At 41.8% G+C, this 21,027-nt stretch overlaps 1 protein-coding gene across 12 annotated transcripts in view; it reads left to right on the plus strand.

The window, feature by feature from the left end:
* The window catches only part of ERC2 (ELKS/RAB6-interacting/CAST family member 2), a 521,838-nt gene that overhangs the window by 4,991 nt on the left and 495,820 nt on the right, over positions 1-21,027 (plus strand). For all 12 annotated transcript variants that reach the window (XM_083420965.1, XM_083420973.1, XM_083420963.1 and 9 more), the window contains exon 2: positions 18,929-19,741. In XM_083420965.1, coding sequence (XP_083277091.1) covers positions 19,085-19,741 — 657 coding nt within the window. In that variant the 5' untranslated portion in view covers positions 18,929-19,084. The remainder of the gene's footprint in view (positions 1-18,928; positions 19,742-21,027) is intronic.

A 21,027-nucleotide genomic window follows, 5' to 3' on the forward strand; every position in this document is an offset into this window, starting at 1 on the left:
TCTGGGGCTAGCAAAATGTAAAAAGAAAAGAAAAGAAAGAGCAGGTAGAAATTTTACACAACCACACACAGAGTATAGGGTTGCAACATTGGCTGATATGTTCCAACTTAGAGAAGATGCAGGGTGATATTCAATGGGTATCCCATTGCGTCTGCTGGCACAGTTTTAGATAATTTAATTTGTGAAAATTAATTGAGCTTAAGCATTTAAAAAAGTATTTCTAAAGGTGGAGGAAAAGTGATGGAGGTGAAATTTTTGTTGTCTGATCATCTGCTCACATCAGAGAGCATTGAAGTAGGATTACTGTCTCTTCCTCTCTCTGAAGCACTGATTTTAATGATTAAGAACCAAGAAATTAAGTACAAATTGGAACAAGACATGATGTTTGGTGCAACACACAATACTACCAGCAGGGCTTAAGAAGATGAATGCTTGTGAATTCAAAATTGCTGTATCCTCTCAGTAATTTATCTTAGCAGGTACTTTATCTGCATGTGACTTATAATGGTGGTTTTGTGTGGCGGGATGCTATAAATGGAGAGAATTTGTTGTCACAGTGCTGAGTCACTGAAGAAGACAGTAGTTTGCTTGACACTGCTGACCGGTGGAGATGCCATCCATTAATTTCAGTATTATCAAACTGTGTTCTTGGTTTGAGTGAGACATAGTTTGCTGCCTGGGCTAGAATAGTAAATGGTGCTCCTATTTCCCAAGTCAGTGTGCATATCACTCCAGGCTAACCAAGTTAATGTTGGTGAAACACAAAATCTCACAAGTCCCTCTCCCTGGAAGTAAACTTACAATTAAAATACATTAAATACCTAACTATTTGTTGCCCTTTCATGACATCTAAAATCAACAGCTTGAGGCAGCTGTCTGATTGTGCTCAAACTGCATGTGACCAGGGTTAATGTTCTTGCAACTAGACCAAAATGTCAATTTCTGAATGCCAGGTTTTGCTAGTTCTCAGGTCTGGGAGGTGGGGAGACAGCCTGTCCTGGCTGAGTTGCACTTTTCTGGAAGGAGCAGGTACACTGTTCAGTTGTGCTACTGGTTTCAGCACAGCAACTGGAGTCTCATGTGGCCTCAATGGCTAGGCGTGCTTTGTTTTCAGCTATGGCTATTTCACCAACTATGGCCTCTTTTGGATAGAAATGACTCAACCACTGTACTTCATGCTTTGGTAACTTCCAGACTGGATTGTTGCAATGCACTCTACATGGGGCTGCCCTTGAAGATGATTTGGAAGCTTTGATTGGGAGAAAATGCACTGACCAAATTTATGGCTGAGGTTCCATTTTGATCTCCCATAACCTGTTTTAAAACAGCTGCATTGGTTGCCAGCTTGTTTCCAGGATTGATTCAAAGTGCTCATGTTAAAGTCCTAAACAGCTTAGGTCCCAAATTCTGAAAGACCCATTTCCTTTCCTAAAGACCCTCTCAGGTGTTAAGATTGACAGAGGGGACTCTCCTGTTAGTTCTGCCACCCTCAGAAGCTCAGGCAGTGGTGGTCTAAGAGAGGACATTTGGTGTGACAACCCCAAACTTTTGTAACTCCCTCCCCATAGAGGTGTGCCTGTCAACTTACAGTTTTTGGGGATTGCTGAAGATGTACCTCTTTACCCTGACCTTTGACATGTGAGAAATATATTTTCCGGACTGCTCATGGATCTCCATCTCACATTATGTTTGAGATGGTGTCCTAAGAGTTTTACCTTGGAAGTCATCTGAAAAGGTTGAGGGCAGGGTGATGTTGCTAAGAAAAGTGCTATTCAGTATGAAAGCCAAGATACATCTTGGCTCCAGAAACACAGAGCAGTTCCCACATTACGTTTCACAAACAGAGCATAAGTATCAGTGACGGATTTTCAAGTGGATAACACACTGGCTTTTTTTACCTTCCCACCTGCCGAACATCTGGGTTTTTTACAGTTTCTTTACTTTACTTGCTGCATAACTTTCATCACAGTTTTGTTTTTATCTGTCTTCTCTCTCTTCTCCATTCTGTAATAATGCCTTTATTTGTTTGCTAAAGCTACCCTCCTTTCTTCCTCTTACTTTCATCGGTGTGGCCATGAAACGCTTAATTAGGGGATTGTGGATTTCTCCAGCTCTGCTAAGTGCCACCATGACCTAAGAGTTATTTGGTTAAGGAAGTCTATCTGCTTCTCTTTTTATCAACTGGTTTGTTGGGTGGGGAAATAGCACTTCCTTGATAACAATCTATTATCTATTTATCACTGCTTTTGATAAAAGAGGGAAAGAAGTCTGTCTTCTGTATCCCAAAATGTCTGATTTCGTCTTTATTGGCCTAATTTGCTGATTATTTTTTTGAGTAGTGACAGCAGCAGATGAAGTTTGAAAAAGTAGATCATGCAGGTGCAAGAAAAGCATCAGTTGGAGTTGTGATAGTGAATGGAACTGATTTGAAAAGGAGTAATTTATTCCCCTTAACCATACCCAGTGAGGCTAGATGGATTCTTATACTCTATATGGCATGGATTTGGAGCCTGTGGCCCTGTTGGACTGCAACTCTTATCATCCCTGTCCATTGGCCATTCTGGCTGGGGCTGATGGGAGTGGAAGTCCAACAACACCTAGAGGCCTTCAGCTTCCCCTTCCCCTTTCTATGGTCTGTTTTACTTTCGATGGCTGATGCTGGAGACCACTTCATGGCAAATTTCACCATGTCCTGTATAAAGCTGGTTGTGTGTATGGGGGTGCCATAGCAGACTTATGTGGAAGTTTGCAGTGCCACAGATAAAATAGCTGAGTTCTCTTGTGGGTCACTGCACATGAATGACTTAACCATGAGGGACAGCTTAACTGTCATGTGAAGTAACATGTGAACAGACCATATATCATTTGTTCAATAAGAAAGAAAGAAAGACTATAGGAAGAGTGAAAGTAAGTCCGATACTTCAGTATTCAAAAGCAGCATATTGAGCCAGAATACCAGTATATTCCTATGAAAAACAGCATCTATTTCCTCCCAGCACTTTCCCCCCTACTTTATATTGTGGTCTGTTATGCACTTCGTTACATTCCTCACTTAAGGGTGGATTTTAAAATCCTTTAATGAGGACCAGTGTTTTATTACTTCCATTTTAAATGCACCTATAAAGTCTTGGGCTGATTTAGGCATTGGAAGATCTATTGCTATATGTACTGTTCCCTTGGTCTTCAGCTGATGAGCCCACATTTAGTTGTGAGTCTACCTCAGGTGATTCCACTTCAGGTTATTACCTCCTTTCTAGTTTTCTGGTGCTGCTGTTTTGGGCAAATAAACAAACAAATAAATAAATAAATAAGAGAAGCTGAAAAATGGGAGAGAGAGTAGGATGTAAGGAGACAGAGAAATGTAAAAGAAGATGAACACATTCAACAACAAATTAAAAGTGGGTCCCATGCTGCAGGTAAGATCCTGGGTCTTTAGTTTGCCGATCACTGTGCTGTTCTATATATTATTTTGCTTTAGAGTATAATGCCTATTCTAAGCAACTTAATTGTTGTTGTTGTTTCATTGTTAAGGTTGGTTAAAGCTTGAAATCACATCTGATATCACAAGTGAGAATCTTACTTTGTGTGTAAAAGGATTAAGTTCTGAGTCTTGGTTGCACGCAAAGTCCAGAAAGAACTTAATTTAAGTAGACCTCTGGTTTTTATATACTTGATGTTTTAATTTGATAGCCGTAAGCAAATCAGCAACAATAGTGATAATTAATACCAATATATCCATTTGTTGTTCCTGCATCTTGTGGACTGTGGGGTGTTTGCAGTGTTAGTCCTGCTCAGAGTAGACCCATTGGGATTAATAGCCATCACTAGTACTCTGCAGTCCGTATTACATCAAAGACCCAAGCTGTTGCAACTGTTGACATTTTGCTGGAAATCCTGTAAGAATTCTGTAAATGCCACCTACTTTTCAGCTGCACACAAATGAATGCTGACAGTCACATTTAGATGACTGTCAGCATCTATTGATGTATTTCTCACTTTTAGGCTTTTGCAAAATGTGTCTGGGATTATCAGGGTTCACATGTAAATTACTAGTTTTGGTGAGCTTTGACATTCTCCTGTAAAATATTCTGGGTCGTATCTGGAGTTACTTTTACTCACAGTAGGCCCACTGAAATCAGTGGGCATGACCAGCTTAGGTCTAGTAATTATGAGTCTAACTTAATTTGATGCAATCCACTGCCTATCTTATTTCGGTATGTATATGTTTCTGTTTGGTACCAAATAGCGGAGCTAATCACCCAAATATACCCAGCTGACTGGTACCATAGATGGCACCCAGTGGAATGTCATCACACATGTAAAGAAAGAAAGAACCCGCCCACATAATGTGCTTCAGTTTGTCCACAGTTGGATAACATGATATTTTATACTGGATTTTCTTCCAAATTGTAGTTTAGCTTTAAAAGGCAAATGTTGGCACTACTGTAAGTTGAATTTTGAATGTGTGTTTGCTTCTGGGCATGTACCAGCTTTTTTTGGTGGTTTTTTTTGCGTGTGTTACAGGTGCAGTTTTTCCAAACACTGAAGCAAATAGAGAAGACCTCACTTGCCTTAAGCTCCATGTGTACATTTTGGAACTTCCATATGCACATGGGAGCTCCTAGATTGTGGCTTTGCTAAATGTGCACAAATACAGTGGTACATCGGGTTAAGTACTTAATTCATTCTGGAGGTCTGTTCTGAACCTGAAACTGTTCTTAACCTGAAGCACCACTTTAGCTAATGGGGCCTCCTGCTGCCGCCGTGCCGGCGGAGCACGATTTCTGTTCTTATCCTGAAGCAAAGTTCTTAACCTGAAGACAATTTCTTGGTTAGCAGAGTCTGTAACCTGAAGCGTTGTGTAACCTGAAGTGTATGTAACCCAAGGTACCACTGTAGCCAAATTTAATATAGTGTTGACATATGACTTTCTAAGTGTATTACCATTTAGAAGTGTTTGATGATTAAGCAATATATAAATATATCTGATAAAAAGAATAAACAATTATACTTTGGCCCGACACTGTTAGGCTGCTTGTTGGGGCTGATGTTTTCTTGTAAGCCTGTCATTGCTTCATTCTCTGGCGGTTTGGTTTTGCACTGAGGCAACTACTGACCAGCATCCCAGTAGCTGCATCTTCTCTCTGTCCCTGCACACCACCATTAAGCTGTTAGGTTGGAATTCAATGTTACACGAGAACCACGCCATAGGTGATAATTCAGGGACAGCGTGGCAACAGATGGATAGGTAGAGACCGAACTGTAATGTCTGTTTTATAGAACATCACCTTTAAGTAATAGTGTCTGCTTTGAGGAGTGCACTGACTGCTGATTTACTGGATTATCAGCAGTGCTTCCTGCACCACCAGGGTTCCTTGGGGGCTCCAGACCAGAGCTGAGAGCCATTTGTTTTCATAGAATCATAGAATCATAGAGTTGGAATAGACCACAAGGGCCATCGAGTCCAACCTCCTGCCAAGCAGGAAACACCATCAGAGCACTCCTGACATATGGTTGTCAAGCCTCTGCTTAAAGACCTCCAAAGAAGGAGACTCCACCACACTCCGTGGCAGCAAATTCCACTGTCGAACAGCTCTTACTGTCAGGAAGTTCTTCCTAATGTTTAGGTGGAATCTTCTTTCTTGTAGTTTGGATCCATTGCTCCGTGTCCGCTTCTCTGGAGCAGCAGAAAACAACCTTTCTCCCTCCTCTATGTGACATCGTTTTATATATTTGAGCATGGCTATCATATCACCCCTTAACCTCCTCTTCTCCAGGCTAAACATGCCCAGCTCCCTTAGCCGTTCCTCATAAGGCATCGTTTCCAGGCCTTTGACCATTTTGGTTGCCCTCCTCTGGACACGTTCCAGTTTGTCAGTGTCCTTCTTGAACTGTGGTGCCCAGAACTGGACACAGTACTCCAGGTGAGGTCTAAATCTTGATGAGAAAGCAGCTAGAGATGTTATAGCTGTGAGCAGCACTCCACGTACATACATCCTTGCCAGCAAACAGCAATTGCCAGTTGAATTTTGTATTGTAATTTTGCATTGTTTTTGTTGAGGTGTTGGATTATCACCTTGCAATTTAATTTTGTATTTTATTGTTTGCCCCATGAGCTGCCCTGAGAACGTGTGCTGATGGGCTACCCTGTAAATCTAATAACAGTGCAGTCTCATTTGCATCCGGATTGGTATATAAAATTAAGCACCATTTTAACTTTAGAAGTAAATAAATAAAAAGACATGCAGTTTTGTATATATTGAGTAATCCAGAGGAATGTAGATTTGTGTTACAAAGCTTGCTTAGCGAAATTTGTCTAGCCTGTATGCCTCTCTCTGCTCATATCACTGTTGTTTCCTGACTTCTCTTCATTCCCCCACTCCTGGAGTGGACGGCTCCCCAAAGCACCTGTATTGAACTTGGAGCAGCTGTTTCATTTAGCAAGGAACTAAGAAGTGACATATAGCAAGGACTGCAGTAATTAAAATAAATGCATGCAAAAGAACAAACAATATCAAACAGTTGCTGTAAACTGTGTCAGTTACTTCCTTGAATGAGTGTCTGGCATCAGTAATGGGCAAAAACTCAAATCCATTTGTGATAGCGGGGAACTTAAGGGACTGTCGAGTTGGGAGAATGTATATTCTGGGTGAGTTCACACTGCCATAATGAGCAGGTTCATGGTTGGAAAGGGGTGGGGTATATATCCTTGTGGTGTACCATTTTGAACTTGGGAATTGCTTTAGGATGAGAACAGAAATCACACAGCGGCGGCGTGGCAGCAGCAGGAGGCAGTGGCGTAGCGTGGGTTGTCAGCACCCGGGGCAAGGCAAGTAATTTGCGCCCCCCCCCGCTGCACTGTCCCTCCCCCAGATGGTCCCTCGCTCCCTCTCCGCACCGCACCGCACACCTGGCACCCTCCCCTCCACATTGGGCAGCGACCCGGCAGCTCGGATCGGATTCGCACAGCCAGCACTGCAGTGAGAGAGAGTGAGTGAGCCAGGTAGGGGCAGAGAGCTGCGAGTGCGAGCGCGCCCCCCCAAATGTTGCGCCCGGTGCGGCCGGCCCCCCCTGCACCCTCCACGCTACGCCACTGGCAGGAGGCCCCATTAGCTAAAGTGGTGCTTCAGGTTAAGAACAGTTTCAAGTTCAGAACGGACCTCCAGAACGAATTAAGTTCTTGACCTGAGGTGCCACTGTACTCTCAATGACAGTTTAGCTGAGAATAAAGTATTAAAATGTTCAGCTCATGAGCATATGTCAACAGCGGCTGCTGGCTAGCATCGAGTGCCTGCTCTGATAAATGCAGATGACTTTGGCACAAAATCAGTGCATAAGCTCGCAGTTGTGGTGTTTTGCATTCCAAACAGATTAAGAATTTTAGGACAAGGGAGTTTTTATTCAAATACATCATTTATTATGAGCTAGGGAAACTCCTACTCTGAGCCCATTATTTTTTAATAGGAATAGCCTTTTGGATCGGGCCAATGGCCCTTCTAGCCCAGCATCCTGTTCTCACAGTAGCCAGTCAGGTGCATGCGTCAAGCACAGAATCAGGACCAAAGTACAACAACACTCCTGCAGTTTCCGGCAACTAGTATTCAAAAGTATTAAAAGGTAAGGGGCCTGTGGACGGTTAAGTCCAGTCAAAGGCGACTATGGGGTGCGGTGCTCATCTCGCTTTCATGCCGAGGGAGCCGGCGTTTGCCCACAGACAGCTTTCTGGGTCATGTGACCAGCATGACTAAACTGCTTCTGGTGCAATGGAACACCGTGACGGAAAGCAGAGTGCACAGAAACACCGCTTACCTTCCTGCCGCAGTGCTACCTATTTATCTACTTGCACTGGTATGCTTTTGAACTGCTAGTTTGGCAGGAGCTGGAAACAGCAACAGCAGCTCATCCCATTTTGGGATTTTGAACTGCCAACCTTCTGATCGGCAAGCCCAAGACGCTCAAAGGATTAGACCACAGCGCCACTCACGTCCTTTCAGAAGCATTACTGCTTCCGACTGTGGAGGCAGAACATAGCCATTCTCCATAACAAAATATCAGCAGTACCTAAAATATGCCAAGCGTTCTCCCCATATAGCATAAAATATTTGTGTGTTTTTTCCATCTGGGAAAAAGGTTTTTTTCTTGTCGCCAAGTGATAAGTGATTAAAGGCATCTTGGCAGAAAGTAAGAAATAATAAGAAATTTCTATGATGGACTTTATTAGTTTCAGGTCTTGAAATGGAAATGCAAAGCTGCATGCATTACACTGCTTGAGCATAATCTGCCCCTTTGTTTACATGTGTCGATGGCATGATGTGGTGGCCTCTGAGCAGATGTGACTGCTGCTAGGACCCATATCCTGCCTCCATCGCATCAGAAGCTGTATTGTACACTAATATGTCTTACTGCAACAAAAGAGACTCGTCCCCACTCAACAAGGGGATATAACTGCCCAGTCCCTAGTTGGACCAAGCTTACTACAGCCAGTAGGTACTCTGGCCATAGGAAGGTGAGAAGATGATGGGGAGATCTGTGTAGAGACATCCCTATGTGAGACGACCCCACAACTCATAGTGTATGTGTGTGTTGGGCAGTGAGGGAACATGATGAGGCCAGCTAGGCGTTCAGTGGCCTCCTGGGTTCTGCGATTCCATATAGTTTTCTTTTTTAATGGGCATATTGCTAGTATTGTATTCTGTACCAAACAATGTTTCTTTCCACTTTATGCATCTTGGGAAGTAGCCTATGAAAGCTGATGCCACAATAAATGAAAGTGTCACTCTTTTTGCATCACCATCCTAACAGAAGCACTCGGCTGTCCAGATCAGCCGCTTTCTCTGTTAACAGCAAATATCCAACAATGTTGTGAATGTTGACATTTATAGGTGAATACTGACATTCCCGTAAGAATTTTGGAAGTGCCACCCACTTTTCAGCTACACACAAATGAATGCTGACAATCTCATTTAGATGACTGTCAGCATCCACTGATGTATCAGTGAGTTTAAAACATTCAGAAAATGTGTCTGGAATTGCAAATGGATAATTTTTTTCGGTAAATATTGACATTTTACTGTAAAATATTCTTGGCTGTATCTGGTGTCAGTTCTACTCAGAGTAGACTCATTGAAATTAATGGCCATAACTAATTTGGGTCCAACTAATGTTGGATACCTCTCTCTGCACAAAGATAGGTAGCTTTTTATTGAGGTCATGGTGGACATTGTCTGGAGTGATTTGATAAAAGTCCTCACAACTGACAATAGATTCATACTTCTATAGTTATTCCTCCATATGCCATGAGCTATCACCAGCTGCTTTTCTGGTGATTGAGGTATTGTTGCCACCAGCAGAACTGTGTTTTATATTCAGGGATTAAAGAAATTTAAATTTAGTCAGTGACTTAGTTGCTTACTTCTTCTATTTAGCCAGGTGTTGATAGAGAACATTTTGCTTCATGTAGGAGGCGATCTTCAGATCCCAGGCCTACACTTCTATTTATGTGGACATGAAAGCTCAACACTTTTCTCAGTTGTATGTTGAGCCATCACTTAAACAAGATGACTCCTAGGGTGAGTTAACAGTACATTAGAAGCAAGGAACATAGACAAAAAGAGCATCCCTAGGAACTTGGATTCAGCCCAGTTTTCGATTTGATGATGAAGGCACACTGTTTTAAAAAGTCTTTTGTGAAATATTCTTAGATGTTGCCCAGCCAGCCAATCTTTCTGGTAAAATAAATACACTTTTGTTAGAAGCCCCCTTTATTCTGATGTGCTTTACATTGTTGGAAAGAGAAGCCACATTACAGAACAGAAGGTTTCTGCTTGAGTTTTCCTTTCTCTCTTGTTGCTTCCAGGTTCTTGGGTTCCCCCCCTGTTTTTCTTTACTTCTTTATTTCTCACTGTGGAGTTGTAAAGATGACCAACCGCTTATGCTTGCATAAAGCAGTTAGTTATATACAACAAATACATGTGTTTGAGAAAATCTTCAGTAAAGGACTATGGGTTGAGTCCTCGAGAAATAATTTATAAAGTGCAACACAGTTCAATGTGTGTATGCATCTCTAGGGGCCAATGCTGGCACAGAGCTCCTGATCTTTTAATCATGGTTAAGGATTAGAAGTGGTCTGTGGGGTCATGTGCTCCTTCCCCACTTGTGATTTCCTCACTGGTATTGATCATAGTTAAGAGAGCAGTGTTAAGCATGGTTTCATGCTAACCAGGATTTCTCTCTTAACCAGGATTTGAAAGCACCTCCAGGGCATAGTTAGCATTAAAGTTGGCATCAACAAACACTTGGGATTTGAATGTCTGATATGGAATTCAGAGAGCAATTTCCCCCTGGGTTAAGTTTGATCTTGCTATTTTTTGGCTTTCGCGTTTAGCATTTCATTTGGCTCCCCTGCTTATCTGGCTCTGTTTTGCAAGAGCATCTTTGCACATGACATGCGCCCCTCCGCTTGTTGGCATACTGTCTTCTGCACTGTGTTATATTATGACCAGGATTGTGGATCTGTGGGGAGTGATCTGTGACTGAGATTGGATTACATTTGATCTCTTCTAGTTCTGATTCTATAGACTGTATAAGGCTTGAGAAGTAATAGCTTTGGTACTACTTTCTTTTCCCTGTTTTTTATCTTGCATGTTGAGCTGTCTGGTTTTCTTTAACCTACCAGTGACCACATCCATTTCAGTCCCTTCCTCCAGTCTGTTTTCCCTTTCTCCCACTTCTGCTTTCTAGTATGTTCAAATATCTATAGTCCTTTCAGAACAGATCCTGTAGCTCATCTTATCAACCTGACTACCATTGCTTCTGTTGATTGGTCTCTCTGCTTGGTTTTGTAAATTAACATGATAATTTAACCATAAAATTACAGAAATATTGCACAATAAAAAGCTGCAGTGTTTTCTGTTCTGTTTATGACTGAAGATTGGTGTATACTATTAGTAACCCATGTTAATTTAGCAGTAAGAGCTATGAACATCAGTTGTATTTATTTCTAAGTAAGTACAATTAGGATTATATCCCAACGGTGCAATCCTATACGCACTTAGGGAGTAATCCAAGCCCAAGATCTGCCAGAATGAGCAAATTTTGCTCCAGTGGATCTCTGGCTCAGGCGGCCAATTCCTGGAGCAGCTTGGCTATACCAGTTTAAACTTCCTCATCCTAGCTCAACCGGGACTAGTAGCAAGCTGAGTAGAGACTTGAATCTGATGCCAGTGTAAGTCCTGGGGGAAAAAAGTGGGAGGTTTCAGGAGCACTTAACACTTGATCTTAACTGCATTCAGTTCAGTCATGTGACCTTGGAATCTGGCAGAACTAATGCTGACAAAAACGGTAGTGCAAGTAAAACTCTGTTTTAAAGCCTTGCTTTCCCTCTGCCAGACTTAGGCTGGCTCAGCTGGCAGTAACCCTGCTCTTGAATGGTGCTTAGATCCGACATATTTTATATTGGCTTAATGACATTAAAGACTTTATATTGGCTTAATGACATTATGCTGGCTTCCCATGTTTAGGATTGCTTCCAAACCTGGGTGTAAGTCCATTGAATTCAATGGGTGTTACTTCTGAGTAGACATGTGTAGGATTGGGTTTGTAAAAGTTACAAAGCAGAGAGATGGAAAGTCATCATTGAAACCAATAGTTTCTTCTAAACTTAAACACCATGGAAGATTTAAACTCATGATGTCATTCTCAGTAGAGCTCAGGTGATGAGATAAAGAGGAAATCTTGAAAATAAATGAACCCTTATTTAGAAAGTGCTTTCTCTCAAAATAGACCATTTTCTGTTGGTTGAGATCTTCAGTAGAGATGTTGCTGTTAAACAAAACAGCAACAAAAAATAGCACCTTTTTATCCCTTTCTTACTTTCTGCTCTTAATTAGGCCTGTAAACATTACTGCATGAAATACATCTTTGTTCAAAATCCAGAGGATTTAATCTAAAAGTTACATACGCTTCAGGTTATAGACTCCGCTAACCCAGAAATAGTACCTCGGGTTAAGAACTTTGCTTCAGGATGAGAACAGAAATCGTGCTCTGGCGGCGCGGCAGCAGCAGGAGGCACCATTAGCTAAAGTGGTGCTTCAGGTTAAGAACAGTTTCAGGTTAAGAACAGACCTCCAGAACGAATTAAGTACTTAACCTGAGGTACCACTGTAATCCTAAAATTCCTTAAACATTCAATGAAAAATGCTAATGAAAAAGGAAATGTTTGCTCCAAGATCATTCCACAGTAGATCTGATACTTCTATAAAATAAATCAACTAGATTAGAATACATTTGAAGTGAAAATAATTTATTAGTATAGGAAGTACCCGCAAAATGGTCATTTGTTGTTGTTGTTTAGTCGTTTAGTCGTGTCCGACTCTTCATGACCCCATGGATTTAGTTAAACTCATGTTCGTAGCTTCGAGAACACTGTCCAACCATCTCGTCCTCTGTCGTCCCCCTCACCTTGTGCCCTCAATCTTTCCCAACATCAGGGTGTTTTCCAGGGAGTCTTTTCTTCTCATGAGGTGGCCAAAGTATTGGAGCCTCAGCTTCACGATCTGTCCTTCCAGTGAACACTCAGGGCTGATTTCCTTCAGAATGGATCGGTTTGATCTTCTTGTAGTCCATGGGACTCTCAAGAGCCTCCTCCAGCACCATAATTCAAAAGCATCAATTCTTCGGCGATCAGCCTTCTTTATGGTCCAGCTCTCACTTCCATACATCACTACTGGGAAAACCATAGCATTAACTATACAGACCTTTGTCAGCAAGGTGATGTCTCTTCTTTTTAAGATGCTGTCTAGGTTTGTCATTGCTTTTCTCCCAAGAAGCAGGCGTCTTTTAATTTTGTGACTGCTGTCACCATCTGCAGTGATCATGGAGCCCAAGAAAGTAAAATCTCTCACTGCCTCCATTTCTTCCCCTTCTGTTTGCCAGGAGGTGATGGGACCAGTGGCCATGATCTTCGTTTTTTTGATGTTGAGCCTCAGACAATATTTTGCGCTTTCCTCTTTCATCCTCATTAAAAGGTTCTTTAATTCCTCCTTACTTTCTGCCATCAAGGTTGTGTCATCTGCATATCTGAGGTTGTTGATATTTCTTCCAGGAATCTTAATTCCGGTTTGGGATTCATCCAGTCCAGCCTTTTGCATGATGAATTCTGCATATAAGTTAAATAAGCAGGGAGACAATATACAGCCTTGTTGTACTCCTTTCCCAATTTTGAACCAATCAGTTCTTCCATATCCAGTTCTAACTGTAGCTTCTTGTCCCACATAGAGATTTCTCAGGAGACAGATGAGGTGATCAGGCACTCCCATTTCTTTAAGAACTTGCCATAGTTTGCTGTGGTCGACACAGTCAAATGCTTTTGCGTAGTCAGTGAAGCAGAAGTAGATGTCTTTCTGGAACTCTCTAGCTTTCTCCATAATCCAGCGCATGTTTGCAATTTGGTCTCTGGTTCCTCTACCCCCTCGAAATCTAGCTTGCACTTCTGGGAGTTCTCGGTCCACAAACTGCTTAAGCCTGCCTTGTAAGATTTTAAGCATAACTTTGCCAGCGTGTGAAATGAGCACAATTGTGCGGTAGTTGGAGCATGCTTTGGCACTGCCCTTCTTTGGGATTGGGATGTAGACTGATCATCTCCAATCCTCTGGCCACTGCTGAGTTTTCCAAACTTGCTGGCATATTGAGTGTTTGCTGCTTCTGTTAGGTCCTTTCCACTTTTGTCCTTTATTATGGTAATCTTTGTACGAAATGTTCCTTTCATATCTCCAATTTTCTTGAACAGATCTCTGGTTTTTCCCATTCTGTTGTTTTCCTCTATTTCTTTGCATTGCTCGTTTAAGAATACCATTTTTAAGCTTCAAGAAAAGAAATTTATTGGACGACTGGAATGAATTAATTTTTTCAACCTGAGACAGCAACTTCGATATAAGTAAAAGTGGACCTGGCTAGCCATCTCACTACTAAAGACCATTATCGGAGTTAAACAAGGATGTATTTTGGTGCCTTTTCTGTTTAACTTTTATATTAATGATATGGTTAAAGAACTGGACAGCCTACAGTTTGCTCCTGTTACAATTCTCGACCAAAACCTTTCAGTTTTAATGTATGCTGATGACCTACTACTTGTGTTTAGAACCCAGGTGTGCCTGAGACAGCTGCTTGCGAAATTAGGTTCATATTGCATGGGTAATGCTTTATCTATAAACTATGACAAAACACAGGTCATCGTATTTGGGAAGCGCCCTAAAAAGCATGTTTGGCGCCTGGATGAACACATTATAAATCAAGTAAATACGTTTAAATATTTGGGACTGGTCTACTCAGAAACGGCCTCTTGGAATATACAGCTATCTAACATTAAATTGCAAGGCTTTAAATCAGCAAAAGCTATTCTGAAATTTGCTGCTTGTAAAGGTGGAAATTTGGTTAACCCAGGTCTATCTGTTTATAAAGCAAAATCAATCGCCCAGATTTTATATGGCACAGAGGTTTGGGGTACCTCAAAGGTTTCTGGTCTGGAACCCCTACATAATTATTTTTACGAGCCCTTTTAGGCCTACCCAGAGATGTGCAATCCTCCATGGTTAGGCTGGAAACTTATATGTTGAGCATAGAGAGCCAAATAGATAAAATAATCTTCTGCTACTGGTTTAGAGTTCAACAGATGGACAACACTAGGTTACCAAAAAAATGCCTGATTGAGTTCATGAATGGATTACCCTTAAAAACTGGGTACATCATGCTACCCAACTGATGGGCAAATATGACCTCGTAATGACCGAGCTCAAAGAACTTTCCCTACACTCTCAGAAAAATATTTTTAAATGGACTATAAGGGCAGTGGCTACTAAAAACGACTTAAACTCCATGTACCCATCCACATGCGCCCCATTATATTTTAAACTTAGAGAGGCCCATGAACATACGTCTTACTTCAATGAATTGACTTTTGTACAACTCTGGAAAGCTTTTACAGAGCTACGATTAAATACAATAAACTCTGCTTATAGAGATGGGAGACATAGAGGCATACCAGTAACTGATCGTGTTTGTATTAGGGGATGCTCTGAATTAGAGGACCTTACGCATTATAACTTGTGCTGCCCCTTATATATGGAAGCAAGAGAACGGCTTTTGACACCTATAATGATAAGGTCCCCTGGCCAGAATCCTTCTGACATGATTCTATATCTCCTTGCAGACATTGATAAGTATGTGACCTGGTGTGCAGCACTTTTTGCAACTGCCGCCAGGAAAATTAGAAAAAATGATATAGCTGAGATAGCTATCAACTGTAAAGGAGATGAATTTATTTGACCCCATCTACACCAAGCTGTATCTTTCTCACTAAACTTTGTACATAATTGTCTATTGTATTATTTAATATTACTTTTAATATATTAGTGGCCCTGCAGTGATTTTAGCTTATAAATTTTATTGTCTAATTTTTCAATTTGTATATTAAGGAGTTTCTATAGTTTTGTGCAGATTAGGTCATGTTTTGACAATGTAAATGTTTTAAGTTTTTGTATCAAACTAGTATATATTTTATTGAATGACATTGTATACATTGCAGCAGCCTTTGGCTATAAGCAATAAACTTGACTGACTGACCTGAGACAGCTGCATAGCAGCTCAGGTGCTGATTCTTGTGGTTGTCTAAGCAAACCCGACCTCTTTTTATTGCAAAACATTATCAACAGATATTTGTGGTTGTGGATCTGCTTACTCTAAAAGCCTCTGCAATGAATCTTCCTTTACTTTTTATTCTAATTGCCATAGGTTATGTGATGTGCTTATTTGCATCTAGTCATTAGAATTGTTTCACCATGTAGGGATATTGGCCTGGAGCCCCCTGCCAAATGGAGGAGCACCGATAGGGAATGAGCAACTTAATGAGTCCCTAGATGAGGCTTAAAACATTCCAACTCTAACTGCCCCATATAAAGGGGTAAACAAGGTAAAAGTTCAAAAGGGATAAACCTAGTGTAGCAAAAACCTTGGGTTATCAGGAGCATTGATACCTAGTTTGGCTGTAAGAGTTCAAGTGGATAAGGACTTCTGTATGTTTTACTGTAGAAAAGCAACTAATACATTCATGAAAACCAGTCAAGAAATAAAATAGTATACATAATAAGGAACAACAGACACAAGCAAGACAGTTTGATGGACAAAAAACAATGGGCCACTCACAACCCAGGTTATTGCTATTTGATCATTATTAATCCTGAACTTCAAAGAAGTAGGAAGACGACTTGAATAGTCTATAGATAAGATGTCCAGAGTGTCAAAATGAGTATGTAATTTATATATGTGTGTCACGGAACTGCCATCGGCTCAGAGGTGAGAAATAGAAGTTGTGTTACAGGGAGCGTCCGAAAATCTTGCGAAGCAGTGCCTCTTCCGGGAGGAGGAAAGCCCCACCTCCAGTGGGGAAGAGGTGCAAGGACCAGAGGATGCTGATTGGAACCTTAACACCACTCCTGAGGAGGCCGGACAGGAGGGAAACACGCCATTGCCATCGCCCATCCTGTGAAGTAGTCTGAGGCGCAGAGAGGGGCGGAGACGGTTGGGGGTAACAAAACTCTTATGTTGGGGGAGGTCCAAAAAAAGACCACTCCCGGATTCTGCTAGGGATTGAGCCAGACATTAGCTTTGGGACTCTTCACTGTAAATAAAGGTAAAGGTAAAGGGACCCCTGACCATTAGATCCAGTCATGACCGACTCTGGGGTCGACTCTGGGGTTGCGGCTCTCATCTCGCTCTATAGGCCGAGGGAGCCAGCGTTTGTCCACAGACAGCTTCCAGGTCATGTGGCCAGCATGACTAAGCCACTTCTGGCAAACCAGAGCAGCGCACGGAAACACCGTTTACCTTCCCGCCGGAGTGGCACCTATTTATCTACTTTCACTTTGACGTGCTTTCGAACTGCTAGGTTGGCACGAGCTGGGACTGAGGAACGGGAGCTCACCCCATTGTGGGGATTCAAACCGCCGACCTTCTGATCAGCAAGTCCTAGGCTCTGTGGTTTAACCCACAGCGCCACCCGCATCCCTTTCACTGTAAATAGTTTGTACCAAAATAAAGCCTGTAAAACGCAGGTCGGAGTCCTGCCTGGTTACTCTCGAGCAACCGCAACAGCCACTTGACAATGTGTGACAAATTTAAACAGAGTATCAAATGGCTATGCATATTAGCAATGTTGTTGTGCCCGTTAGAATGACAGATCTCTGGAGAGATGGTAACTGTTCATGTTAAGAAGTACCTGCTTCTTTGATTGTACAGAGGATATACCGTATATACTTGAGTATAAGCTGACCCGCATATAAGCTGAGGCACCTAATTTTACCACAAAAAACTGCGAAAACATATTGACTTGAGTATAAGCTGGTTCACCACACCACAAACCTCCTGGTGGGCCGGAGTGCGTTTGCACATGGCAGAGGGGGTTTCTCTCCCCCCCCAGCCCCTCCTGTCCCCCTGCCTACCTAGTGTGCTGCCGAGAGGCAGAGGCTGGTGGTGGTGGAGGAAGAAGGAGCAGCCCGAAAGAGCTGCTTTCAGGCTGCTTGTTCCTCCTCCGCCACTGCTGCCAGCCTCTGCCACTGGAAATGTGCTTGGGTGAGACCCTCACTCGAGTATAAGCCGAGGGGGGCTTTTTCAGCATAACAAAGTGTTGAAGAAGTCAGCTTACACTTGAGTATATACGGTAAATGTTGATGAGGCAGGAAGAAAAATGGGCAGGAGAACAGCACAGGTGATGGTGTAAGGAGGAGAAAGAACATCTCAAAGAGTGCTTTAAAATGTTTTAATTAATTCAGATTGGAAAGTCATAAAGATACTGACCTGAATTTCTTGAAGGATCTAGCTAAGCTAATTTCACAATCACTTACAGGCTAGATTACACAGGTGGTGTAGGCAGTAAGTGTTGTGTGATACAGAAGAGAGCATTGGAGTTCTATGCACTCTGCTACTGTACATGACAGCCAGAGTTTACCTCATGTAATGTGTGTGAATAGACCTTGAGCATGCAGTCTATTCATGCTCTCTTTATTTCAAGAAATGGAGCCAGTTCATATTTAAGCTTCTGCTTATTATAAGGGCAAGCGCATTGGTCTGAGATTTTACTTCCACGCTCACTGTGTACATATCTTACAACTTTGAGAATGTTTGAGAAACAGCACTGTCCAAGAAGGCTAGGGAAGAGCCAGCATTCTGCCTGCTGTTAAACAGGGAAGAAGACTGGACTGTAAACACCTCAGAAATTATAAGAGCAAACCACATACACACATAGTATAAAAAAAACACAGTGTGGAACGGGCATTATGTGGCCCTTGTAAATAAAAGTGCCAGTTTTGCAGATTGAAGTGGCCAACTGGGCCCATGTGGGGTAAGGTGATACTTCTAGTAAACTGGTCACAAGCTGTTGAGAAACCCAGCCAGATGGGTGGGGTATAAATAAGAAATTATTGTTATAAATTATTATATAATAACATTAACATCTTGATTCTGACCTGGTAGCAAATTATTATGAATAATGTTTTTTCCATGGCAAATGCACTTGCAGTTTCTAGGCACAATCCTTTAAAAAATATTTGGTAATTCTTTATTTCTCCCTTCTGTCTTTCTTAAAAAAAAATCCATTTGAGGCACAGAGTTAATCATGGAATCTAGTGTATATAGCAATGTCAAGTCCATCTGCCTTATCTGTGTATTTGTATATGGCATTCTTACACATAAAAACAAAAAGCCCTTTGGCAATAAAAGTAACTATAACATAAAGAATTCTTCTTAGTTTGAAAATGTGCTCAGAAGGATAGTGCGCTATTGTAATTTCATAAACCCACAGTTAAAATGAACCTGTGCTTCCAGGTTTTGGCATTGTCAAGTAACTTTTAGTAATCTCTAATTATATTTTTATTTTCAGATCTTCAGCCTGGAGAAGTCATTTTAAGGAATTCGTTGCCTTTTGGAAGAATGCTGTGAAGCAGCTTGCCAACAACAGCAACTGGAAATAGAGGTTGAATAACCCACTTAAGTGTGATTAATTTCGTATTAAGTAGTACCTCACATTAAAATAAAAATGTATGGAAGTGCAAGAACAATCAGTAACTTGGAAGGCAGTCCTGCCAGATCCCCTCGCTTGCCAAGATCTCCTCGGCTGGGCCACAGGCGAACAAGTAGTGGAGGAGGTGGAGGGACAGGTAAGACGTTATCAATGGAGAATATCCAGTCACTTAATGCCGCCTATGCAACATCCGGACCAATGTACCTGAGTGACCATGAAGGTGTGGCATCCACTACTTTCCCCAAGGGCACAATGACTCTTGGAAGGGCTACAAATCGAGCTGTGTACGGTGGTCGAGTGACAGCTATGGGGAGCAGTCCTAATATTGCTTCCGCTGGCCTTTCCCACTCCGACCTCCTTTCTTACACTGATCAGCATGGGGGGCTGACCACTTCTGCACATCACCACCACCACCAGATCCCTTCTATGTTGAGACAGGTAAGGGATAGCACCATGCTAGATCTACAAGCTCAGCTGAAGGAGTTGCAGAGAGAGAATGACTTGCTGAGGAAAGAACTGGACATCAAAGATAGCAAGCTTGGCTCTTCCATGAATAGCATCAAGACCTTCTGGAGCCCTGAGCTCAAAAAGGAAAGAGTGCTGCGGAAAGAAGAAGCGGCCAGAATGTCCGTTCTGAAAGAGCAGATGAGGGTTTCTCATGAGGAGAACCAGGTAAGCCATTGCAAATGAAAATAATGGTATGCGGAAAAGGCAACTGATGCTTTGCTTAATGTGGTCTTCTCCAATCTGGTCCCCTCCAGATATTTTGGACTACAACTTGCATCAGCCACAGCCATTGTGGACATGCTGGCTAGGCCTGATAGGACTCTTAGTCCAAAATGTCTGGTGGGCACCAGGTAGGGTCAGCTGCATTATTGTGTAGTGATGGCCTACTGGTGGCATGTTTTGGCTTTGTAACATAATAATTCCCTGTTGCCTGTTTCTAGTTTCTAACTGGGAAGAAAGTGCACCAGTAAGCTTCACTTCGTTCAGAATTTCTTTGATCCAGTAGTCTTCTCCATTAATGATGTGGAGAATGATTGTTGGTCACTACCTTTTTTTTTTTGTATTTTCAGGACTTTTTGCAATAATACAAATGCATCCAGGAAACTTTACTATAGAAACGTGTTATATATTTATCAGAGAGAGGTGGCATAGTTTAAAGGTATACCAGTAGGTCAGGGGCTCAACTTAGATTAAACAGTAGCCCAATACTGTATATTACAGTATGCAGTAAACCAACTATTATATCCTTATGTTTTTGTGCTTTCTCTGTTATTACCCCCACTGCACCCCACCCCAAACATTCTGGGCCAACTGCAAAAATAATCCCATTAGAACTAATGTGTAACAGTAATGTTCCCTAAAGACATTCCTTAAAACAATAAAGCAGATTTCGAAGAATAGCAACTAATAAACATCATTCTGATTTTTAAGGTACTCAAACATGTTGCTGGACCTCAAGTTGGCCCCAGCACTGTTAAATGCCAGCTATTGATTTCCTCATGTAAGATAATTGGTGATTCATATTTCCTTTTGCAGAGAAGTCAATATCCCTCACTAGGTTCTGAAGGGGGTTAATAAGTGCTCTCTTGTAAGTAAAAGTGTCTGGTATTTGAAATAATCAGAACTGGAAACTAAAAATTCATGAAGCAATCACCTAAGATTTCTCATAGAGGGAAGAGAAAATGAAGCTTGAGGGAATCATCTTGCCTGCAGTTGGATATTTTTGTGACCATAGAGGGATGATGATGATTATGATAATGCTGGGATAGGATATGGGACAGATACTTCACATGATACTTTAGATTGGTGAATACTGGTGGTGGCATTGTCAAATTTCCTTGCTTCACGTTGATACCTTATGAACGGAAAGTACACAAAAATGCTGTTATTCCAATGATTCTAGCGTTTTACCAAGCTTTCATAAGGCATGTGTCTCTTTCTGTGGCACTGTG

Source organism: Podarcis tiliguerta (genome assembly GCF_965153285.1).
Source record: "Podarcis tiliguerta genome assembly, chromosome: 2".
Classification (NCBI taxonomy): Eukaryota; Metazoa; Chordata; class Lepidosauria; order Squamata; family Lacertidae; genus Podarcis; species Podarcis tiliguerta.